General features: G+C 38.1%; 1 protein-coding gene across 1 annotated transcript in view; it reads right to left on the bottom strand.

Annotated features, from left to right (window-relative positions):
* The window catches only part of LOC148364518 (low-density lipoprotein receptor-related protein 1-like), a 231,213-nt gene that overhangs the window by 83,059 nt on the left and 121,082 nt on the right, over positions 1-27,072 (bottom strand). The window contains exons 13-25 of the mRNA XM_088338658.1: positions 22,907-23,129; positions 22,097-22,286; positions 21,895-22,020; positions 21,131-21,271; positions 19,760-19,885; positions 19,585-19,701; positions 18,059-18,139; positions 16,211-16,378; positions 10,496-10,678; positions 10,224-10,421; positions 8,677-8,922; positions 5,203-5,400; positions 168-372 (exon numbers count right to left, since the gene is read on the bottom strand). Of these exons, the coding sequence (XP_088194784.1) occupies positions 168-372; positions 5,203-5,400; positions 8,677-8,922; positions 10,224-10,421; positions 10,496-10,678; positions 16,211-16,378; positions 18,059-18,139; positions 19,585-19,701; positions 19,760-19,885; positions 21,131-21,271; positions 21,895-22,020; positions 22,097-22,286; positions 22,907-23,129 (2,202 nt within the window). The remainder of the gene's footprint in view (positions 1-167; positions 373-5,202; positions 5,401-8,676; positions 8,923-10,223; positions 10,422-10,495; positions 10,679-16,210; positions 16,379-18,058; positions 18,140-19,584; positions 19,702-19,759; positions 19,886-21,130; positions 21,272-21,894; positions 22,021-22,096; positions 22,287-22,906; positions 23,130-27,072) is intronic.

Raw genomic sequence — 27,072 nt, 5'->3', positions numbered from 1 at the left:
CAGTCACTCAAATAAACTTGAGCTTGTGATTGAAAGATTGTAACACTCCCTCTTCTGACCTCTGCAAAACATCTTGGAAAACACTTAATACAACAAAAGTTGTGACCTAAAACAGTCTGTGTATCATTTGAAGTTGTTTCCATATGCATTGAGAGGCAATTTATTACCCGTCACGAGGATCCAGAGCAATCGCTCGGGGGTGTTCCACCTCCCCGGCTAACAGTGTCGTTCTCATGGTGCCGTCCAGCTTGGCCACCTCGATTTGGTCCAGGTTGCTTTCCACCCAGTAGATGTTTCCTGCGATCCAGTCCACTGCCAGGCCCTCTGGGGTCGCCAGCCCATATTGGATGACCACGTCGAAACTGGTCAAAGCTTGCACACAAGAGAAATCACATTGATGTGAATGCTTTTCGAACTTCTGTGTAATGGGGAATTATTAAAGACCCACGGTGTATTTCAGAGTGTTTTATGGCATAAAAATACTTTATTCTTTTAAATAAAACACTATTCATTCAAATAACAAGGAAAGACACATGTGCTATCTAATAAACATGATTTTTTTTTTTTAAAAGATTCATAGGTAATTTGAGACACCTTTTGAAAAAGCTGTTAGGCTACCATCTAAGCCCGAATGAGAAATTGTTTGTTTATTTGTGGCTTTTTATTTGGGCACCGCACAAAAAGTACATAGACCACTAAACAACAAAAGGAACCAACAAAATGTCTGCACCGAAAAACCCTTTACAATACACAAACATCTGCCTTAAGGGAGTAGGCTGAACTTGAAGCTTTCAAGTCCCTATTCCATTTTGTGCAGGTAAATTGTCCCGTCTCTGCTTTTAGGACTTAATGGCCACTTCCAAAGGGCCCTGTAATGATCACTGAGTATGACTATTTTTTCAACTGCTTCCTTCTCAATTGGCATAGGCCATTTCTCGCAGCTATTTGCTATTGTCAGCATTTCCGCGAAAATAAGGGTAGCTTCTTCTATCAGTGTCGAACGCCTTCCAAAACTGGTCATGCAAACGAACGTCGCCGAGTCTGTGATTCAAACATTTATTTTTTCCACTGTTTCCTTCTCTAGCCATTCATATTAGCCACTCGGCTGCTGGCTATGGCTCACCCCTAGCAGTACATGTTATTGTTAGCTGCTTCGTGTGAGTAAAGCTGGTTTAGTCCTTTCAGCGTCACTCGACTTGGACAGCTGGTCTTGCAAGCAAATGTCACTACTTTCTGTGATTCGGGGCCAAACAATTGATAAATTAGGCTTTGCTCTGGCAATCTTTCACTGGGCTTTTTGGTAGCCGCTAAAGCAGGGGTCTCCAACATTTTATAAGCTGAGAGCTTCTTTCTGTTACCAATTAGCACAAAGGGCACAACGTTTGATATGAATTTCTACAACAGAAACCAGGCTATATGGCTTATTAAATAGCTAAAAAGTAGCTTGATCGTTAACTATAAGGGAAAAGGATAAAAAACTAAACGGGAGCTAGATCACTAGCTAAAAGAGCAAAAGGCCAACTAAATAGCCGGATAGAGAGCTGAAAAAAGCTAGATAGCTACCTAGAAAGGAGGCCAGAGTTTAGCCTTATAACTTGCAAAAAAATATAAAATAGTAGCTACATAGTGTGCAAGAAATATAAAAAGCTAACTAGATAGCTTGCAAAATTGCTAAAAATGTAGGAAGATAGCCAACTATAAAGCTAAAAAGGTAGCCATGTATCATATATTAAAATATATTATTACATAGATGAATAAATGAATGTGTTTAATACCTAAATAGATTCTCATTCTAATATCTTAAGTAATTGCTTGAAAATAATTATCAATACTTGAAACATATTTTTTTTGTCCATGAGGCCCATGAACTGGAATGTATTAATTTGAAATGGTAAAAGAACAATTTATCATGATTTTACTGTGCTCTTACTACGTTGTACAGCATTCCTGCTCCAAAGATAGTCACTTACACCAGCTCTGACCAACTCCAGCTATTCCCTTTTTTCAGCAGCTACGAGTGTATCCAGACCAACACAGTCTTTTGTGGAGGCTCAATTTCATGTCCTGTCTCACTAAAATCACAAAAATTAAGGCTTGCGTAACTTGCTAAGTGGTATTCTACGGGCTTTCGTAATGTAATTTCTGAATGCACACGATTCAGCTTCATTTTAATCTACAGAGCCCTCTAGTCACTTGAATATAAAAATAATAAGCTGAAAAATTGGTGTTTTTTGCAATACTTTAACATTTATAGGCCACGAGGCTAAAAAAAGTTGGCCGAAAAAACATACTAATGTCTTAAATAAAGAAGGATAATTGACGGGCGAAGCCTTTTTTTAACATGTACTGCAGTTTAAGGTCACAGATATAAAAAAATAATAATCACACTACAAATACGGAATAGTTCTTGTAATCAGACATAGTCTAAGTTTCCCTGTGGTGGAATTTAGACAATCGAAAATAAAAGGCCATTTACATGAAAAAGAAAAAGCCATTATCGAAAAGAAAACAATTCGCATTGGTAAACAGTTTTCGTGCCGACGGCTTCGGTTGATTTGTTATTGCTTGCTCAAAGTTATTCTTCCAATCACATTGTTATTATATATGGATGAGAATCTAACCACGGATCATGTGAGAAGAAAAGCCACAAATCCAGCTGGCAAAAACTATGTGTTTGAAAAAACTGGATTTTGTTTTGAAATTGTACAACCAATAAAAGGATTTCCACAATACTTCTATGTTCTAGTTGTTAGTAAAATTAAAAAGTGTCATCTTGCATCCAAAAATACTAGAATAATAATTAATTTTGTCAGGTATTATTTTCATTACATTTTTCAGTAAAATATCCATATCATACATTATATACCCTAGTTCCTTACCAATACAGACCCATGGGCCACATCAAATTTCAGTTTCTGAATGTTCCAGGGGCCACTTATAAAATGATGGTGGGTCGTGAAAGCCCCCATGAGCCATAATTTGAACATCTGGGGCTTAGGCAATTAAAATACAGTTGTTGTTGTTTTTTTTTTTTTTTTTTTTTTAAATACAAAAACTGACTTTTATTTTGTCTTTTAATTCCAAACATAATTCTGTTTGCTGGGCTAAACGTCGAACCAATGTCGATCCGGATTAAGTTCAGATGCATTTCAATTTTAAACCTATATTATATAATATGGAAGTTTTACACCACTCTTATGAAATATTTCCCTTTTGGGTTGGGGTCGATATTCACACCAATACTACTCATACCTAAAATGTTTAAAAGTATTTTCAAAGAAAAAAAAATCAACATAAACTTTTCTTTAAAATTGATGGAAATTAATTAGCAAATTCTTATTCCATCTCATATTATCTCTATCTGTCTTTTATTCTCTTTCTTAAATTATTCGTCTCATACTCACTTCCTCTCTCATACTCACTATATCTCTCATGCTCACTTCCTCTCTCATGCTCACTATATCTCTCATGTTTACTTCCTCTCTCATACTCACTATATCTCTCATGCTCACTTCCTCTCTCATGCTCACTATATCTCTCATGCTCACTTCCTCTCTTATGCTCACTATATCTCTCATGTTTATTCCTCTCTCATACTCACTATATCTCTCATGCTCACTTCCTCTCTCATGCTCACTATATCTCTCATGCTCACTTCCTCTCTCATGCTCACTATATCTCTTATGCTGACTTTCTCTCTCATACTCACTTCCTCTCTCATGCTCACTATATTTCTCATACTAAATCTCTCGTACTTACTATATACCCTACACTCTCATACTCATTATATCACTCATAGTCACTATATCACTCATACTCACTATATCACTCATACTCTCATACACACTCATACTCACTATATCACTCATACTCACTATATCACTCATACTCTCATACACACTCATACTCACTATATCACTCATACGCACTATATCACTCATACTCACTATATCACTCATACTCACTATATCACTCATACTCTCATAAACACTCATACTCACTATATCACTCATACTCACGATATCACTCATACTCGCTCATACTCACTCATACTCACTATAACACTCATACACACTATATTCATTAGCTGCGGATCTTAATCAGTTCTTTACTCGCTTTGAAACTGGAAGGCCACAAACAGTCACATCACACCAACCAAAGACCAGCAGTAACACACTGACACTTCAGGAGCATGAAGTAAGGCGTGTGCTGAAAACTGTTAACCCTAGGAAGGCAGCTGGCCCGGATGGAATACCAGGCAGGGTACTCAGGGACTGTGCCGATCCGCTGGCTGGGGTCTTCACCACCATCTTTAACCAGTCCCTGTTACAGGCTACCCACATTTCTTGTGTAAATATTGTATAAATTATATTGTGTAAATTATAACCTTATCTTCTTTGTTCCTTTATCTTCTTTGTTTTCTTTGATCCTCACTGTCAAATGTGAAACTGGAGTGCCACGTCCAATTTTGTTGTCACAATATGTTCAACCCATTTTGTAACAATGACAATAAAGGTGTATTCTATTCTCTCTCTCATTCTCTCTCTTTCTCTCTTTCTCTCTCTCTCTCTCTCTCTCTCAAAATGTATTTCCCTGATACTGTCTTTCTCAAATTTTCAGTCTCATACCCACTATATCTCTCATACTCCCCATCGCTCTATCATACTCACCCTCCCATACTCTCCGGTTCTCTCTTGCAAATACTCTCTTCAGCTCTCAAATTATATCTCTCTGTCAAATCATCTTTCTCTATTGTCTCCCTCTCATATTGCTTTCACTTTGGTTTTATGCAAACATGCAAATAAATTACATTAAGAAAATATTCATCCCCAAAAAATAATAAAAAGGAAGACCTAATTGTATATAAAAATGTATCTTCAAAAAGTCTGGAATCTGTAAGGATACGATACCTAATAACGGTACTCAGACATGTTTAAAAAGGCAAGCCTTTGCCAATTTAAATAACATGATAATAATACATGTAAAAATCTGATTGTTTTTTATTAAAATAAAAAAAAATTGATACATCTTGCTGAAAAAGTGAGTCTTCACTGTTAAACTGCTAAGTAATTGATTCAAGTGAGTTGCTAAGGCAAAAAAAAGCAGAAAGGTGTGATGCCACCTTAAAACTATGATATTGCCCCAGTATTGTATGAAAATGTTTTCTAGACTTCATCATATCAAAGGCATTTCAAATCTCACCTCCATTCTCTGACAGCTTCCCACGATAGATTTTATCCTCCACGACGTCGGTCCAGTAGAGGGCGCTCTGACTGAGATGGAAATCGAGGGCGATGGTGTTCCTCAGACCGGGAACCAGGACGCTGAACTCTCCCTTATTGAGATCAATGCGGCGAATCTCATGGCGATTTGAGAAAATGATAAAGGGCTTAAAGGGATCTGTGAGGACAGAGGAAAAAAGTCACATTTTTGAAAGGACACAGTCCACCAGATGGTGAAACACTTTAAAGCATGGGGTGACAGACACATTTTAGCTCGGGGGCCACATGGTAGAAAAAACATTCTCGTGCGGGCCAAACTAGTAAATTATCCATCCATCCATCCATTATCTGCACCGCTTATCCTCAGTAGGGTCGCGGGGGTGCTGGAGCCCATCCCAGCCATCTTCGGGGAGTGGGCAGGGGACACCCTGAACTGGTTGCCAGCCAATCGCAGGTCACACAGGGACAGACAACTCATTCGCTCAAGTTCAATTTTTACTCGTTTGAAATGGAGATGTCAAACATCTTGACCAGGCAGTTGCCCTGCGTGGCTGACGCTGCTACGGGTGTGTGAGTGTGTGTGTGAATGGGTAAGTGTGAAGCACAGTGTAAAGTTATTTGGGAGATCTTCAGTGACTTCAAAAGCGCTATATACAGGGTTGGGTAGGGTTACTTTAACTTGATTACTTTCAATAACTTTTGGATTACTCCAATACCAAATATGCTAATAAAAGACAAAAGAAACTAAATATGAATAAAATTATGACTCACAACACGTGGTAAGCTTTCTCTCCTGGCTTTGATCTCTTTGATCTCCAGGCAAAATCAACATAAAATGCGACAGAAATAAAATGAAAATAAATCCAAACAGCTTGCCAACATCATTTTTGCCGTTCCATGCATTCCGTTACTCCCTAAGCCTGCACAAAATTTAGTAATTTTATTCATATTTAGTTTCTTTTGTCTTTTATTAGCATATTTGGTATTGGAGTAATCCAAAAGTAATTGAAAGTAATCAAGTTAAAGTAACCCTACCCAACCCTGGCTATATAAATGCAGACCATTTACATTTACATAGTGGTTTTGAACACCAATTAAGAGCAAAACACACAAAAAAAAACATTATATTTACTTAATGTCCCTGAATGCATCACTAGTGGCCTTAAAAAACTGCTCACTCACGCAAATTCAACAAAATAAGTGCTCCATTAAAGGAGAAATAAAATACAAACCAAAAAAAGTGCTTCTACCTGAAACACAGTGACAAACATGCAATGTGTACAATCTGGGCAACAGTTACGGACGTTACTACGAAGCGTGGGCACATAGTGTTCTTCAAGCCTCATTTCCGTCTCTCTTAGTGTCAGTGATGGGACTTACAATAGACACAATTTATCCATCGGTGAATCACGATTATGTAAATATATAAATAAAATTGTAATCATGTAAAGTAATCCTTTTTTAACAAAATTTACCTGTAATTTGATTATTTCTTTCTGTATATTTAACAGAGTAAAATTACAGTTTGTTTGTATGCTAATTATGTAACATCCTTAAATGTATTCCGTTACTCCCCAATCCTGCTCGCGAACCACATAAAATGATGTAGCGGACCACATTAGGCCCACCGACCTTGGATTTGGCACATGTGTTCTAAAGCCGGAGCTCGGCCGTGATGTACGAAAAAACATCCTCGCACCTACGTGACACCCGGCTGCTGGCAGAAAGAGTGTTGAAATCCTGGCTGGGTGCAACGTGGCATAAATAAGGCCAGGCTTTTGTGTCTGGCAGTGAAGAGCGGAATCATTCATCAGGAGAGCGGTGTTATCGGAGTGTCGTTAAGCGGAAAATGGAATTCAAAGCTGATTTGGAGCGACGGAAAACAAATGCATCTTCGCACATAATTAATGGCAATTGAGACTCTTTGGATTTTACTAGGCTTGTGTCACTCAGTGTTTGTTTTTAGAGTCCTTATGGGAGAATTGGGAGACTCAAAATGTGATTGTTTTGGCTTTCAATTAATCTGTTGTCATTTTTTGCCGATTTATTGGATGATCTAGTATTTCTTGTTTGATTTTGATCTCTAATTCAAGTCAAGTCAGTCATGTCAATTTGTATTGTCCTTAATCCAGGGCATATTTTCGGTTCAGAGCTTTGAGTGTCTGGTTGGTTAAAATATTTTGTATTCATTTCACTTCAAGTGATTAGGATTATTCAATACAGTTCAGGAGTGTCAGCCATTTGTGAACATCACATTACACTTCAAACTGATCCACTGGTACGCGCCGACAACCATATACAAATAAATTAGGAGGAGGTTTTTTGTATCTCTTTAGAATTACTGCGAGTAAAAGAATCTCACCTGAACATGGTGCTATTTCACAAATTGTGAGTCACAATTTAGTACCAACATTAGCAAAACGTTTTATTTTGATCCAACACAAATATGGTTTATTTTCCATAATCAAATACAATAAAAGTCTGTCAATTATTTTGTTGATTCCTCCGATAAACAGCGATTTTTAAAAAAGATTTTGAAACACAAATTTTAAAATATTCCCATCCTAAGTAGAGTGTCATGAATACACCCGTGCCCGCTCCTTTGGCGCCAACTGCCTCGGACCCTGATTAGCTCCCTGTCACTATTTAAACCCAAGTCTATCTGTCACCTGTTGTCAGTCCGTCTGCGAACCTCAGTTTAGTCTAGGCAAGCTTTTTTCAACCCTGACGCACACCTGTTTTTGCTCCTGTCTGTTCCCAGGCTTCGACCCATTTTTTTGATCCTGACCACGTCTACTCTCTCCTGGCTTTCGACTCGTTTCTGATCCCGACCACGTTTTTTGCTCTCCTGTTCCGGCTACTGACCCGTTTTTTTCCGTCCCCGACACCCTTTCCTTTTCTTCCAAAAAAACTAAGAGAAACGTAACGCAAGTGGGTCTTGTCTCCGTTCTGGTCCTGACATAGAGGAATTTAATCATAAATATGGACCTGAAGCGTTTTATTTTCTGAATAGTATATCTGAATAAACCCATATTAAATGTGTCCTTTTCAAACAAAAACATTTTTTCCACACAATTGTCAGTAAAAAACAAAATAAAATGATACTCACACATTTGGGTCAAAACAACATCTGCTTTTTTCACCTAATATTATATTTCCGACGTCCGCAAAATGTTTTATTTTTACTAGAAACAACAAGTTTATCTTCGATGATAATAAAAGTGTGTCAATTTAATTGTCCATACGCCATCTTTTTCTAACACGTTATTGATTAATTTAAATACTTGAAGATTAATTGCATATACGATTGATTAATCGATTAGTAGTTACACCACTACCGGCAATAAAGCTATTTCTAAATGTCACGCCTTTATCGCAGCCATTATGTAACAAAGGGTGTCTTTCAAAACTCGGCTAACATTTCAAGCACTGTTTTTCTTTTCTATTTTCTTACCGGTGCTCTTGCAGTTCTCCAGATCGGGCTCCAGTTCCCAGCCCTCGTAGCACGAACATTTCACACTGTACTTGTCCTGTTCGCAACGCTGACTGCACTTGAGGTGCTTGGCACAGAAGCTTTGGATCTGACAGGTCTTGTTGTCAGCGCCAAGCTCCATTCCAAGCGGACAGGAGCAAATCACACCCTCGCCGGGGGCCACTGTGCAGTTATGGCTACAGTGGCCGTTGTCCAGTGAACACAAGTCTGGAAAGAAGGGCAAATGTGAAAATAAGGACAAACTAATTTGCTACTCTATTGCTCCAAACCCAAGCAGCTTTTTATCTAAATGGTCAAGACATAATCGACCAACGAAGTTTCGATTCTACGACACTTGTCGACTATTTATTTTCGTCCTTAATCAATTCCAACTGCACGGTTGGGTCTAGGCAAGCTCATGTTAAAAGTAAAAACACTTCAATCCCATTGTTCTATCCCCAGATTTGACAGCTAAATGATTTAAATACCGTTATATACCAAGCTTTCATGCAGACTGATGGCTTTCAACTTAGATACTACATCGTATGCATTTGTTCTTCAGCTTGCTAAGCACGTGACAGTAATGTTTTCTTTTCTGATGAAAACAAGCAATCTTCTTCTACACTAAAAACACGTGTCTAAGCAGGGAAACTAAAATGTATTGTGTACAAAGTTTGAAAATAGTGTCATATTCTTGCAGGTTGAAAAGTAGCTTCTTCTAAGCTTTAAAAAGATATTCATCTGGATGTTAAAGCCTGACCCAGCCCAGGTCCGACCAATTAACTTTATTTTTAGAACCGAGCCTGAAGCATACACTTAATTTTATATTATATTTTTGAGAATTTGGGAGGAGGAGAGGTGATTTTTGATAACAAATCATAGCCTGTCTTTTATAACAAAATCTAAATCTTAAATTTCTGTGTCTGTGGAGGTTGCATTTACAAACAATTTTTCAGGTGGAATTTTTTTTTTTTAAAAGGCAACGAGAGAGAAGCCTTGCTCGGCCCGAACGTAATGATTGACATTTTGTGCCGGGTTGGTACTGGTTGGGCTTGGGATTAAGATCATACCTGTGGTATGAGCAGGATTAGTGCACATAATAAAAATTCAACTATTTTTGAAGATGGCTAAAATAAATGAAATCATTTCTACATTTACCGACTAAATCGGTGGCTTTGGGGCAAGACGCAAGCCCGAAGACTGGGTGGTCGCTGGTTCGTGCCTTGGCCAAATCGTCAGGAGACAACATTGGTACCTGTTGCCACCCTGCTTGGCCCTCGGCATTGTGGGTTGAAATTGGGGTCATCTAATGACTCCCAGCGACAGGTGTTGCGACACATTGGTTGGGTTGCGCGAGGGGGCTGGGAATCCCCTCATCTGCATCAAGAATGTGAGTGTTTTATTGACTCTACTCACCTATCACTAGGGGGATATGGCTTCGGTACATATGTATATTATATATGAATACATGTATACATACATTTATAAGACTGTTGCTACAGTTGTTGTTTTTGAGTTTAGCCGCTCACCGCAGAGTTTCTCATCAGAGCCATCCGGGCAGTGTTCCGTGCCGTCACAAAGTTTTTCCGCAGGCAGGCAGATGGTGGAGTCGTTTGCGCACACGTGGTGAGACAGTTTACACACCAGCGCTTCGCAGTTTTCTTCGTCTGAATTGTCTTCGCAGTCGCTGTCGCCGTCGCACATCCAAGCTTTGCTGATGCAGCGAGCTACGAACAAACGGCAGGGTCGATATGAGAACCGATCGAGCACGATCGACAGTATTCGGCAGTCGGCTTCTCACCAGAGTCCCTGCAGCCGAATTTGACCGCCGGGTCGCACATATGCGTGACACCCTCGCAGTTCTTCTCGTCGCTCAGGTCCATGCAGTCGGTATCACCATCACAGCGCCAACGAAGGGGGATGCAAAGGCCGTCCATGCGGCACTGGAACTCGTCCGTGTGGCAGCCTCCGGGTGGCCGAGTGGCTGTAAGAAAAAGTGGCGTCGTATGCTGGCTCATCTGTTTGTGACAGGGGTCGGCAATGTATGTCTCTCGATTCCATCTGGCTCGGAGATAAAACTACAGAGACTCCTCGCTACTTTGCTATTTGGTTATTACTGCTTCACAGATTTTGAATCATCTTTATTGTCATTGATATCGATGTTTCGTTTATTTTGTTCAAACAGAAAGCACACAGCTAGAAGAAGGGTCAGGTTGTATGTGTGTGTATTGATTGGGTGGGCATGACTGTGTGCATGACTGTGATAGGCAGGTGTATGCTGTCAGTCAAACAGGGTGGACGTCTACGTCAACGGAGCAAATCATACAAGCTAATGCTAGCTTTTATCAGCTTGTTAAATTGAAAGAAGTTCATACATTAAATCGGACTCTGAGGAAAGTCAGAAGAGTGCAAAGAAATAGTGATCACCAGCGGGTGCTCCGTGGATTGTTATCCCGTCTAGGAATTGACTGAGTCAGTGTTATGAGAGAAAGCAATACCGAGGCTGCAGGTCTGGCCTTGTGCTATGGCTAGGCTAACAAATTTCTTAAGCCCCCCCTGCAGAACCTGGCTAGTCACCAACGCCAGATCCATTTCCCATGAGACGGATGACCCCGAGCTACAACTCATGTGAAACCGCTACATTTGTGACTCTAGTATTTCAATTATCAAAGGGACCTTGCTGAAGTTGCTGTTACCCGATGATAACGTGCAGCTAGACAGCCACTCTCTAAATCACTTTCTTACTCTGAAAGGGGAAGCACTCCAATTTCATTGTACTTTTGTGTAATGCCAATAAAGACCATTTATTCAACTGCAAATCTGTATTCTGTATCTATTTTTTTGGTCTATAATTGTTATTTTGTTACAGTTGGATGCTCTCAGTCTGTAATGACGTCAACTCCTGGTAAGTAAGGTGTGACGCTACTTTGCAGATTTTCACTTTTTCAAGTGAAATGATCTTGCTCCACTTAGATGAATTTTCAGAATTATTTAAGATATTATTAATACATTTTATAAATATGTGAAAATATAAGGCTCAACTATTAAACCATTAAACCATTAAAATAGTTATTTTCCCATTTTAAGTAAAATTATCTGGGAAATAAATTGATCTGGCTGACATTTAACAATATTTTTCCCAAATTATTTTAAATACATTTTATACGTGTATTTATGTTATAGATTTATAATTAGAAACATATTTGAAATCTGCCATTGGAAATTATTTTAGGTAAATGTAAGTATTATTTCCTCTCCTAAGAAACACAAAATAACGCTCAAAATTATCAATATGTGGAACAGGAATATATATTTTCAAGTGTAATAAACACTATTTTGCTTTGGCTGTATTTTAACCATCAAATAAACCAAATCCTGAGTCAGGCGTAAAAATGGCAGCACTTATAAAGAAGAACCGGTTTGCTTTCACGGGTGTTTGCTGTGATGAATGCTGCTATGAAAAGCAGTCATCGCCCAAGGCTAAAGATTTTTTAAATATTTGACATATAAAAAATTTTAAAAGGGCCACATGGCGCAGGCAGCAAAGACCGAATTTGATATCCGTGGAAAGGATCGACTTTGCTTAAGGCCAGATTCTAATTTTAAAAGAGGTGATTTGGATTCTTAAGAGGCCTTTTATCTAACATTATTTTATTTTATTAATCAAAAGCCAATAAATACTTATCGGTATTAAAGATCACTTGAAATTGCGCTGCAAAAAAATAAAATAGATATAATGATAATAATAATAATAATAATAGTATTGAATACAAATCATTAATTATCTTAAAAAAATATATTTTTCCTCATATTTTGTTATTGTCTTGAGTAGCCTCTAATACCTTGGAGTAAGTATGGAATTTCGTTATTCAATTATATGTATTTTTAAGTAAAATCAAATTCATATATATATATATATATATATATATATTATTTTTCTCATATTAGTATAATTTTCAAACATGAGGATAATTTTTTTATCAATTTTTTTTTACAAAATTTACTACAATTGGAAAATCTATTTTCCAATACATAATATTATTTAGTATATTTAGTATAATTTTTCTTATTTAGAATATTGTAAAATAGTTTTTCTCGTAAAATACAAAAAATGGACATAATTATCTGCCAATAGAAGATTTTTTTAAGTCTTCACTGGCCAATAATACTTCAGTGTGAGTGTTACATTTTGATATTTAACTATACAAATCAATTTATGAACTTCATTTTTTGGTCAAATAGAAGGAAATAAAAATAATTATTATCATAATTATCTTTGCCATTTTAGTAAAAAAGCCTTCTTAAGATGTTGTATAATTCCATACAAATATATGTTTTCTTAAATAACTACAATTTGAAAATGATTTACTAATTTGAAGTATGTTTAATAAATTTAGTATTTTTTTCATATTTTACAATATTTTAAAGGTATTTTCCTACTAGAATAAGAAAAGTAAGAACATTATCTTGGGTAAAACAAATTTATTGTGACGTCACAAATACTTTAGTGTCAGTATTATGTTTTATTTTTTAATTATCGTATTTAGATTTTTAACCATTTTTTTTAAATAATATCAAATAAAAACAATATCCATCATCATAATTTTCCCTCATTTTGGTAGATCTTTTCAAATAAAAAATTGCACAATTTCACTATAATTTTTTTTTTGCCGTTATACTACACTTTGAAACCTTTTTGCTAATATAGAGTAGCATTTAGTGCATTTAACATTATATTTCGTATTTTGTAATATCTTAAAGGCATTTATCTAGTTCCAAAAAACTGCCAGTGGAACACAATTTTCATAAATATCAAGAAGCCACTTAATACTTTCGTGACAATAATCCGTTTTTATTTAACTATATATAACTTTAACCATATTTTCTAGTAAAATAGAATACAAATAAATAAAGGAGCAAAATTATCTGACATGGCATTTTTTTCAAGTTACAGTTTTCTTTGAAAATTAAAAATAGTTCTTAAAACGACCCATAAAAATACATTTAAAAGAGCAACATTTTTACTTGAAAGTTGGTTATTTTAAGTGGTCTTTTAAAAGTCCAAGTGTTCATATCGGTCGTTGAAAACTAGTGCCTGCTACCGCCAACATGAGTACAAGTAAATTGGATGTGATTTTACACTTCACAACCTGAGAAATAGCAGCTCATCTGTCCCGCTCAAGATTCACGATTTGTTTTGATGAATAATTAATCTGAAGCTTAAAAGCATTGCAAAGAAAAATTGGTAACACCACGAACATCTATGGTTAATTGGATTGTGATGTGCTTTCATTTCATTACATACAATATTCCGTTGCCGTTTTGACTTGCTTGCCTTCGGTGCAGATTTATTTTCCTTTAAATTAGTTTGAGGATTTTTGCGTACATTGAGGATTATTTGTGCTTTAAGGACGGAGTACTGCCTTCTGTTACCTGGGTGCTCATTGGAGCAATCCAAGTCAAGTCAAGCCATGTTTATTTGTACAGCCCTTAATCACAAAGAGTCTCAAAGAGCTGCACGGACCACATATTATTGCAAACTACAGACTATTCTATTATTACACCATCCCCTGATCTAAAACCTACATGATGGCAAGGAAAACTCAAAAACCTCAACATGAGAAAAATAAAGAAAACCTTGAGAAGGGGCCGCACATGAAATAATCCCCCCTCCCAGTGAATAGTTTAAATGTCTAGTGACTAACAAATAACTCTTAATGCATGTCGTTCGCGAGCAATACAATCAGGGGGGCAAGCACAAGCGTCATATTTACAGAGATAGACGTATTTTCTGCATTTAACATTTGACAATAAATAAAGGAGGATGTTATTTGTGTCACTAATCAAAATCAACTCAAAGATGATCAAAGTACTGTGGTTGTTTCCTTTTGCTTCAAAGTGTGCTGTTGCTGCAGCTTATCTGTAAGACGTGCTCATAGGGGGCTTGCTAAAAACATTGATTTATGCCTCGAGATTGACAAAAAATAAGTGTAGCAGCCCGGCAGCAGGCGTGTTATGCACTCGTAATTCTGATGCCATGTTCTTGATACCACAAACTACAAGGTGGGATTACCTTTACATAGATTCATAGTTTTAACTTACAAAGAAAAAAAACACACGTGAGCAATGAGAATGCAAACAGTTGAAAGAACTTACTCGATTATGGAAGGTTTTGGTGCGCAGATGTCCGAAATTGAACTACATCTTATATATGAAAATATACAAGAGTGACATCCAATATATATAAATGGCCCCACCGGTGGCATTTTTTTGCCATGGGAGCAGAAAATAAAAAAAAGGAATTAACCACTACACATATGTCTTAATTACAGAGTAAACCGAAGTTTGCATTTATCATTCGTCTCTGTAGTACTAAGTTCACAGTGCTTCTATGCGGCAGGAAACTATGCCGGATGAGGAAAACTGCGAGATAATTTTGTAATCCCTCGTTTTTCGTGGTTAATTGTGACTAAACTTTCCCTCCCGCAACATGTGAAATCTGCAAGACTGTCGGAGTTGAATGTGTTTTCTAAGCAAGTTTGGTATGAGGTTTAAGATTTTTAATGGCGAATACTCAGCAGCCAATCAGAAAAAGGGATTATATGAATTATATATGGACATTTGACCTGTGTGGATTCCGGGATTCATGTGCAGTCTCCTACGCATCTTTCTATGACATGAAGGCATGTTTTATGTATATATATATATATATATATATATATATATATGGATGAATGAATTAATTAATTCCTGTGCATTTCTTACATTTAAAAAAAAACAGCAGGTAAATGACCGGGTGAGAACATGTGTTGGCCTGGAGAGGGATGGGCCCCAACAGGCTGTACTTGCCCAAGAAACACCATAGGAAATGGTGCCCCAATGATTCTAGTGTTTAAGGGTTCCAACCAACCAGCGCAGTTGTCAATATTAATTCAATTGGCATTACCATATATGCAGAAGAGCGGTAAACTAATTTACAAAAAACCCTCAAAATTTTGACTAAAATTCAAAAACCTGTACAATCACTATAGCCGGTAGTCATGCAGAGCCATGCCATTGATCTTAAGCTCTCCCATTCCCTGCACACATGACAAAGAGAGTGGGTACCAAATTTTGCATTTCCTACATAAAAAATATTATATTATAAATATATTCAATATATTTTAATATATGGCCCTTACTTTTTAGAAATTCACTTAATACAGGTGGTTATGGAATGGATTAACTGCAAAAATTGAGGGGATACTGTAATCATTTTTTCAAAGTAAAAAAGTTAAATGCAGAAACAACATCTACAGTGTATTTGCGTGGTAACGTTGCTCCTGCTTCGCCCTTGAAGTTGAAATACTCCCAAACACTACATATACGGGGTGATTTGTTTGGCACTAGGGTTGTAAACAATTGATTTAGATTGCTCCAAAAATCTGAATCCTCATTCCAGCTGGACTATTCCCTACATGTCAACATAGTCATTGGTCTACGTACATCCCCAAAGGAAGCAGCTCGAGATCCTAACCTTGATTGGTGCAATTGGCATTAGTTTCATCGCTGTAGTCCCCGCAGTCATTATCCCCGTCGCAGGTCCAATAATCCGGGATACATCGGCCGCTGTTGCACTTGAACTGAGCGCTGGAGCACGAATGGCTGCAGCCCGCCTCATCGCTGTTGTCCCCACAATCGTTATCTGCAAAAGAAATGCTCCGTCACATAACGTGTTACGTCCAGAAAACGCTGTTTTTGCAAGATGAACAGATGGAGCGTGAGAGAATATGAATAATGAAGGTTATAATAATGACATTGATGAGACCATGCACCTGGCGTTGATACATTGAGCTTGGCAGCAGAGCGCAATAAGCAGTTGAGACGCAATAAAAACCTGTCCTTCACAACATTTATCTGACTTGAATCTGAATCCGACTCGATAAGCACGATGGAGTCGAAAATTAATTCTGCTGACGCTTCTTTTCATCGTTTGACCCGCCGTTCTGATATATCCAATTAGACTTTTTTCCCCCGCCCCGGCTCGATAACGCATTTGCAAGTCGCCTGATATCATTTCGGCGGCGAAGGCATCAGCAATATTGGCATCAGCTCGCGGCCAGGTTTAAAGCCAAGCAGCCCGTGAAGGGTTTTTGTTAGGCTGCCGGGCTAATCTACGAGCTGAGCAAGCGGCTGAGCTGCTGCAGTGCATGTTGATCTACACACTAACCGGCCAGGTTCAGACAATGAAATTCATCAGAGCCGTCGGAGCAATCCTTTTCTGAAAGACACAATTGACCAAAGACACCAACATGGGCGAATAACAGGTAGGAGATAAATTTGGGGCCCGGCCGATATGGCAGATGGTGATAACGGTTGAGGTAGGCAGAAAAGAGATACTATTGAGTTTCATAGTAAAATCCAAATGAATCTCTGCACACAAAATAAAAAATGCTTAACAAAATAAGTTAGTAGTTGGTAATTCTACATCTGCATTTTTAGTGCATTAAAGGTATTTTCACAATTTCAGCAACTTCAGTTATTTTATACGTTTTATTACATTGGGTGGAAAACAAACTGCTATTTGGCTGATTCATAAAGAATTATAAATAATACTCGATTAATGGGATTATTAAATATGTGTCGTGACACAAAAGCTCATTCAAAGTACTTTTAAGATAATGGTTACTTTCCCCCATTTTATGACATTTCCAACACAACAGGTTTTGGGTGAGCTACTCCGTCTTTTTATGTTTCAGGTGTCTAGTTTCAGACTGATCGTGAAGTTTCTGTGATGAGTATGTTTTAAATGGTCATCATATGTTGAATTCTAAGAGTTTAAGCTTTCCAATGAAATGTGCCATGACTTATTTCAGTGACAAAGTGTCTGTTCATGTCTGAGACATGTATTTGCTTCTCAACAGTTGAGCGGGCCGCCGGCAGGCCATCAGAACGTTACGGGGCCTTTATGAAGTTTGACTGGCCTATCCGACTCTTTTGTTGATGTTCCTACTGTAGCGCCTAATGTATGGAAAATATATGGCAAAAGACTATTTTTAGGCAGTGTGCCTTATAATCCAGTGAGCTTCATAGTTCAGAAAATACGGTAATTTTCTCAACTGTTCAAGGGTCATAATTGACCAAATATGCAACGTGACACAAAGACACATTGTAGCTAGTTTCAAAACATTGGTAACTTCAGTTATTTGTATTTATTTTAAAACAAGAAACAAAATAAGTAACTAGCCGATTATGATCGGCAGTCGATTAATCGACCGGGCCATAGGAACACACACAAACTGCGAACTAAGAGTTTTTCTCAACTTCAGTTTTGTCCATATTTTGACATAAAACAATCATTTGCTAAGAGAGGGTAAAATCTCACCATTGTCACAGCGCCAGTTGATGTTAATACAACGTCCATTGTTGCATGTAAACTGGGTCAGGGGAAAACATGTGGGGTAGGCTGTGGGCATAAAGACAGGCGATATTAGTACAGATACTGATGATGAGGTGAAACAGCAAAGATAATTGTGGGTGTGTTTCTCCACAGCAAAGCTCAATCTAGCTTTTTGATTTTTTTGCTAATGAGAGGTTTGGTCACTGAAGTGTGGGCCTTCAGTCCAAATGATCTTAAAGGGCTGGGCACTGCATGGCAAGACAGATCCCGACGATGTTCAGCACTGAAATGGCAGGCAATTCCAGCTGCACTGTAGAAACGGTAACCAATTGACATCTTCCGCAGCTACCTGTCCTCTTGCGTTTGTCTTTCGTGGACGACCAGCATTCTTAGGCGACTTGAACGAGTTTGTAATTTTGTAAAGTTTCAATATTCTTGAAATCACAGATTTGGAACAAACAACTTGTCCTGCTATGGCTGACAAGGTCATCCCTTTTCTTCTGCACAACCTGCTGCCGGAGGCTTTCAGTCACTTTAGAACAGCCCACGATCTCGTAAAATCAGTGAAACCGGCATTTAGAATGCCAGTTCAATGGGATTGGAGATAATCAAGGAAATTAGCACCATGTGCTAGATTAGCACCGTTAAGTGGGAAGCACATGAAAATGTTGTCTAACTTTGCTGAGTGCACTTTTGGCAAAATACCGTTTTTTGGTAGAAATTCTTTATATATTTTGTGAATTCAATATATATAAAATTCAATATGGCGGCGCCCCTGTTCGGCTGCGGCTACATCGGCTCGCAACAGTTTTTTACACGTCGGCCATAAGACCCAGTCTTCGACTCAGTTTTGACGGCGCACAAAGTCGGCTCGAACTGCAGATTAAGATACGATCGCAGTTTTTTTTGCTGGATATGCGATCATCCAGACATCGAGCGCTCGGTGCTACGACCACTCGGGAGTGTTTATTAGCCACGGACTGCTATGTCAACAAGACCCAGCGGCCTACAAAGCAGCGAAGCAGAGTGGCAAGACAGCAGCGTGACCGCCGGACGAGGAAGCGAGGTTGTCGGGCCGGGCTAACAGCTAGGCTAAAGGCTAAACCCTGCAAAACGCCTTTCCCATCCATTTTCCTCTCCAAAGTTCGCTCTCTGGACAATAAAATGGACCATTTAACAACTGGAAGTGACATCGAACCGCGAGATGACGAACTGCTGCGCTAAAATTCTGACGAAGACATGGTTTTTCTTATCTATCCCGGCTGACGCTCAAAGAAACTGTGCGGGTCAGATGTATCGACATTTCGTTCTGTATACACGTGTACACGAATGACAATAAAGTAAATCTGAATCTGAATCCTAAAAACTGTAGTGGTAGCATGGTATATACACAACAAAATGTCCTTAAACTGTTGAGCAGTTAAAAAGGCATTTTTTTTCACAGTGAATCAATTGTTTGTAAATTGTTTTCTAATCTTGATCTGTAGTATAAATACGGTAGTTTGGCTCACCACAGGAGGCCGGCTCATCCGACCGATCTCCACAGTCGTCGTCCAGGTCGCACGTCCATGATATGGGGATGCAGCGCCCGCTGGCACAAGAGTACTGATTGGGCGGGCACGTGCGAGCTGAAAGGCCACAAACGATCACAACCAGGACATCGGAAAAGTTAGGTCCTTCAACTACCTGAACATGTGGTGTTGGACTCGTCCTCGTCATTTCCGCAGTCGTTGTCGCCATCGCAGAGCCATCGGAGGGGAATGCAGCGGTTGTTCTGGCACTTAAACTTGTCGGTGGGGCATGTGTGCTGGTCTGAGTAAAAAAAGGAAGAAAAATTATAAGGGTTGAGTTTTAGAGCTTAATATTAGTGAGTTCATTATTATGGAGGATCAATTCTACCATATGGATGGATCGTAAATAACTACAAATATATGCCATATAGATAAACACATAAATAATGCAGACAGATGATACAAATCCGCCTTAAACATTTCTGCTTCGTTGGACGTTGCTTCTTGTAATCAGTTAGTTTCGCCAAATTATTTCCGTTTACACCAAAATAAACCTGTAAAATTATTCCCAATGTGGTAGTTAGCCCTCCCTTTTCGATTGACGCATTTTCTCTGATAAGGGTCTGTTCATGCTAGTTTTATTCATGCACAAAGCGCTGAGTTACATTCAACTTGCGTCTTCCTCGACACTTATATTCCACCAGTCCAACTCATAAATTAGCCGCATCATTACATAAGCCGCAGAGTTGAAAGCTGGTGACAAAAGTCACGGCTTATCGTCCAGGATTTACGGTACAGATGCGCCCCAACTTACGACCATTCGACTTACTAAAAACGGTTGATGTGAACATTTTTTCCGGGAGTTGGAAAATAACCGGACATGGGTGTAAGTTAGATTTTGTATTGTGTGCACCTTTTTTCTGAGTACAGGACATTACTGTAGTGCTTCTTTCCGCCGCTACCGGCATGTGGCGCTGTGAGAGGTCACCCAGCATCCACTTCCTCTTCCTAATTCGTGTGTAAACTAAAGACTTATTTATTGTTTAATATCTCGTACATCCATTCAATATGGTTGGTGTAAAGTGTAAAGAAGAGGCGAACCATTTCATTTTAAATGAAAGTTGAAAATGGAAGCTTGATGCTGTTGAGAAAATGGTCGGATCGCCTTTTTTCAGCCACTTTTCACAACGGAGGAGGAAGTCGCCTAACTCTTGAAGCTCACCTTTAAAAAGTAAGTTAAACTCAACTTAATTTATCTTTATAGAGCATATTATTTTATGAAATGTTTATTTTTTTAGTACAAAAAAATACAGGTTACTTATACAAGCCTTAAACATACTTATATAAACCTTAAACATACAAAATATAGCACTGAAGCAACTTTCAAACAAATGATCTCGTTCGTAAGTAGGGCAGCATCTGTAGATGTTTATTAATTATATTATATATTAATTTACATGACACATATTTGTAGGCATTTACTTATTTATTTATGTATTAATACATGTGGAACGACTGGTCCTCCATATTTTATGAGTTAACTCACGGCACAGCTCTGGAGCCTCATCGCTGTTGTCCAGGCAGTCGTTGTCGCCGTCACATTTCCAGCGTTCCTGGATGCAGCGATTATTCTTACAGGCGAACTCTCCAGGCTGGCATTGAGGAGGTGGCACGTAAGATGGGTTGGCTGTGGGTAAAGATAAGAAGACAAATCTTAACAAAGGAGGAATTAATCAAGGGACACACAGATTGTGATCGCATGCTGGCAGTCCAATGTAGAGATAAGTCAGGATGTAGTACCAATAACAGATATTAGTATTGGTGCCAATGCCCGCTTTACTTCAGAGTGCTGTAAATTCTGGACTACAGAGTATACCTGATTAAAAGCTGCATGCGCAAATCCAAGAACAAATATCAATTTTGTCTTTGTTTGAGCCACACCTGATTTAATGCCGAAGGCATATCATTCAACAAATTCACATCCATTCCAGCCTAGTTATCCTGGAATGGGGATTACCTCATGTGCTCTCGCTTCTAAACGTTTCTTAATTTTTCTCATGCTGAGGTTTTGAGTTTTTCCTTGCCCTCATGCAGGTTTTAGATCAGGGGATGGTGTAATGATGATGTCTGTACTAGTCATTGGTCTGTGCAGCAATTTGAGACTTCTTGTTATTAAGGGCTATACAAATAAACACGGGTTAACTAGAATTCTTTTCTTATTTTACTATACTTTGAATTGTTTACCTATACGAAAACCCGAAAATAATAGTTTATTTATTGCCGGTGTAAAAGGATTGCAAAAAAAATTGCCTTTGCAGCTTGTGTTGTCAGTTGGGTCAAGTATTTGGTCCTCTGCACAGGCACAATGCCTGCCCCCTGGTATGGCCAGACACAGACTGGTGCAGCCTCCATTGTGCACACGACATGCATTGGAACCTGGAGAGGCAAACACATATTTTAATAAAACAAAAGAAAACAGACACAAGCTTGTTTCATATGCAAGAGGGTGTACCTTGTTGTTGCTGCGCGTCATACATGCGAATCTCAAAAATGGGCGGCCTTTCATTGCGCAACAACGTAGCGGTGCTCGTAGTAGTGTCCAACTTATAAATACTGCCGCTGCGGTACTCGTTCCAGAATAAAAAGTGCTTATAATGGCAGAGACCAAAGGCGTGGTTGAGTTCCTGGCCCTCGTACACCGTCTATCCTCAGCAAGAAAAAGGCAAAAAAACAAACGTGACAGTAATGATCTTTCCTTAAACTTTTGCCTGTTTGCGGCTAATGATGCTAGAAATGAGGCCGTTAGCATTTTGGGGTCCATTAAAGAACAAGTCATAAAACCCCTCAGAATAATGGGTTTCCTGTTTGATTTGTAACCGTGTAAAACATTTGGAAAATTTGCAAAGTTCGACATAATCTTTACAAAAGTTTCACAATAAACAATGAAGATAGAACTTAAGGCTGGCTCAAAAGACTTGTAAACATGCCACTAAAATGAGATGCTTTACATTTAATTCCGTGTTAAGTGAAAAACACAGTGAGTGCTAAAGTGAGACATCTCTAGTTTAAACGCTAATCTATAAAGAAATAACTGAATTTAGCATAAAATACTCGAAAACATAACAATAAAAATAAATGCTTTATTTTGTTGTTGTTTTTTAAGTCACAAACACAGGAAACAAAGCCAGGCTAGGGTAGACTAGTTAACAAGATGAAATCTAGTATGAAATACAGAAAACACCAAAGCTGGAGTATGCTAAAGCTAGGTTAGGCTAAAGCTAAGTGAAGAAATGCAACTCGTGTGATGGAAGTAAGCACTGACCTTGCGTTCCGAAGTGTTGAGGTAGACCATCTCGATGCGGTCATAATAAGCATCCACCCAGTAAAGAATTCCCTGTGGGATGTCCAAGCTGAGGCCGTTGGGCCACAGCACAGTTTTGCTGGTAAGGAAAACGTTTCTGTTGGAACCGTCCATCCAGGCGCGTTCGATTTTTCCTCGTTTGCTCTCCTTGGGATCTTCTTCCCAGTCTGTCCAGTACATCCACCTTTAGAATAAGGGATTACTATCATTAAAACAGTAAGTCCTCGCTACTTGGTGCTTGGATTAGGGCTGGTTTACTGCTTCATGGATTTTGTATGGAATTGTCTTTATTGTCATTGATATCAATGTATTGTGCGTTGTTTTCTGAGCAGGGGAGCACACAGCAAATGCTATCACGAAGGGCTGGTTGTATGTCTGTGTGTTTTGGTGGGCGTGATTGTCTGTGCCTGACTGTGATAGGCTGGTGTATGCTGTCAGTCAAACAGCCGAGGTGGACGGGGGAACAAGTCAATGTGTCCACCCAAAACAAACTGCGTAGCAATGTTACAGCAGCCACACATATTTAAGCGGCTCATAACATTGAAATTTCGCCAATTAAATCGGACTTTGAGGAAAGTCAAAAGAGTGCAAAGAAATGGTGATCACCTGCATGTATGTATGTACATTTGTGTGCGTATATATATATATATATATATATATATATATATATATATATATACCGTATTTTCCGCACTATAAGGCGCACATATAATCTGATTTTTTTTTTAAAAACCTGACTATGCGCCTTACAATCCGGTGCGCCTTGTACATGGATCAATATTGAATTGCAAGGTCTCGCCACTAAGAGAAGCAGCCACCGGCTCAATTTTTCGCGTAGAAGAAGAAGTGCGCTGTGCATACTGGGAAATATCAAACAACGATTCTCTTTTATTTGTGCGTTTGTATAAAGACCCTGAAATGGCTCCTATTAAGAGACACGCTTACAACGCAGAGTTTAAACTCAAGGCGATCAGTCACGCAGTAGAACACGGAAATAGAGCAGCAGCAAGAGAGTTTAACATTAATGAATCGATGTTGCGGAAGTGGAAGAAGCCTGAGGATGAGCTGTTTACGTTTTACATTTTACAGTTATTATGTTATTGCTTTATTGTTATTGTTTTGCACTTATTATTGTTTTTGCACATTACGAGTGTCACTATATTGCGATTGCACTAACGTTTAATTTACCATAACAGTATCAGACTTTTTTTGCGTCTTGACTAAATGGAGGAAAAGTAAAATGTTATGCCTTGCTGTTGTTCAAAGATGTTAAAGATGGGTCACGAAAATGCTTTACCTCAGATAAAATAATAAAACAGCTGTTTATTCATTTTGGGAGTGAATGGAGTTGTGGAAAGCTTGTTTGTTATCTATTAATAAAGTTTGACTGACCTATCTGACTGTTGCATAACATAACTACATCCTCTACTGTAGCCAAGTCAAGTCAAGTCACATTTATTTATATGGCCCTTAATCACAAAAATGTCTCGAAGGACTGCACAGGATTACAATTACAAAATTGCATAATTACCTGATCTTAAACCAGCATGCACTTATAGCGCCTTATAATGCGGTGCGCCTTATGTATGGAAAAAGTTTTAAAATATATCATTCATTGAAGGTGCGCCTTATAACACGGTGCGCCTTATAGTGCGGAAAATATGGTATATATAGATATATATATGATATATATCGGCAAAGCAATTCATAAAAAAAAAGATTCTGAACAACTGCCATCTAAACTGTTGAACATTCTATTTTAGAGACATTTTGATGTGTCACAAAATGGAAAAGGTATTTAACAAAAAAAAGTATTTTGTACAAAAAATAATGATCAAAATACTCAGGTGCTCCCATTTAATGGTGCTAATCCAGCACATTGAGCTAATTTCCTTGATTATCTGTCAACTCGTATTCAACTGGCATTCTATTCGCCAGTTTCACGGACTTTGCAAGACGGTGGGCTGTTCTAAAGTCACTGAAAACCTTCGGCAGCAGGTTCTCCAGGATAAAAAGAAAAGGGATGACTCTATTAGCCATAGCAAGACAAAGTGATTGTTCCAAAACTGTGATTTTAAGAATATTGAATCTTTACAAAACTAAAAACTCATTTAAGTCACGGGCGTCCACAGAAGACAAATGCAAGAAAGGACAGGTCACTGCGGGGATGTCAACGGGTAAGAACCATTTCCAAATTGTTCCCATCATACGAGCAGGCATCAAAATTCAAGCTGAGCATGAATAATTATTTAAACTTTTGACCGATTAATCGATCAAGAAAGTCTTTGTACACTTGACCAAACATTGTTGTTTTTTTCCCTTCCCTCATCGATCTTATTTTCTGTTCCTTTTGCAGAGTCTGATGGATTCCGGGCATTAGTGCGGGCTAGCGCTTTTCCCTCGGGTAGCGCCGTCAATACACATCACGGGAGCGTGTTTGTGCTTTCATGTGTGTGGCCAAAAAGTGACAAGAACCCATCATGTATAATTTCTCTATGAGGAAGGCGGAAACTAGGGAGACAAAATCAACACTTGTACATAGCTGATTATGGAGCGTAAATTGTATTGAGCTAGGTGCAAGGTCTTTGCAGATGTTTTTGGGATGACAAAAAGATGGTATAAGACGATTGCATGAGAACAAACTAAATGAGATAATAGCCTCACTCAAAGTTCTATTTACTACCACAAAAATTAGCATTGATTTTGATTGATTTTTGAGTGTCTTTAAGAGATACTCAGCTACTGCAACACTAGAGAGGTTGATTTTTTTTTTTAATCTGCCAAAATATTTTAGTGACTATAAAGCTGGGACACGATTTCAGAGAAAATATCCTTTTGATTTTGGTTCTTAAGGTATTTTGTAAATTAATTATATTGTAATACCAGTAATGTGCAAACAATTAATAAACCATTAGCATACAATGTTTTTACTGTAAGAGTGTATTCGAGAAATGTCCAAACAATGGCTTGGAGACCATCTTTGGACCACTAAACTTTACTCAGTGGCCTGCAGTATCAGCTAAAAATGATCCTTGCTTGACAAAATGTGTTGCATACATTATGGCATTTTATCCATGGATGTATATTAACGATTTACAAGATTTTTATTATATACAGTAAAGAAAAAAAGGTTTGATTAATCTGTACTAGTGTTATTGGTTTGCAATATTGGTAGTTGAAGTGTTTAATATCGCGATCGATCAGAAAAAACGGATAAGCAAATGTTCTGTGGTTGACGACGGATCATTATGCTGTCTTTAAAAGTAATATTTTTCTAGTTTTGTATTATTGCTCTAATATACTGGGGCGGCAGCAGTTCAGGAGGTAGAGTTTTCAGGTTCAATTCCCGTCACCTCTGAGTGAAATGTCAAACTGTCCTCGGGCAAGACACTGAACCTGATAAGCAAGTAGGGGCCTTGCATGGCTGATGCCGCTCTCGTGTGGGAGTGCGTCTGTGAACGGGTAAGTGTGAAATACATTGTAAAGCACTTTGGGCGGTCTTCAATGACTTCATAAGCGCTTTATAATTGTACAATGATACCAATTGTTCTTGGGGAAAAAATATTCTCAGAATGTGAAAAACACATCGACCAACATCTGCCATAAAAACAAAAAAAAAATCGTATCATAAATAATATTGAAATGATCATAGAAAAATAAAAACAAAATAAGGAATACCCCCAAATCAAATGATAATAAGAAAAAACATTGGAAAAAAATACAACTAAATATATATACTACTATATATAAAACAAAAACATAAAACCTCTTAAAAAACTCAAACCAAACTAAAAACTCAACCCAAAATCCCCACCGAAAAAAAATCAAAAATTCATAAATCAAACCCAGAACCAACCATTCTCCACAAAAACAAGCAACTTCCAATCCCCCCCAAGAAAAACTATTGTTCCAAAATATTAAAAATGAAAACATAAACAACCTATTAAAAATGAAAAACACACACAACGCCCGCGAAAAATGAACTCTAAAACAAAACCATACAACTACCCCCCCAAAACCAAACCAAAACCCCTATTCCCAAAAACAAACCTCCCAAAACATATTCTCAAAAAAATTGTTTTTTTAAATCCCATGACAAATCAAACCCAAACAAACTATTCCCACAA

Source organism: Urocampus carinirostris, chromosome 6 (assembly GCF_059441175.1).
Source record: "Urocampus carinirostris isolate Australia breed hairy pipefish chromosome 6, RoL_Ucar_1.0, whole genome shotgun sequence".
Lineage (NCBI taxonomy): Eukaryota > Metazoa > Chordata > Actinopteri > Syngnathiformes > Syngnathidae > Urocampus > Urocampus carinirostris.
Note: the sequence above shows the minus strand (reverse complement) of the source record. Positions and strands in the feature narration are given on the sequence as shown.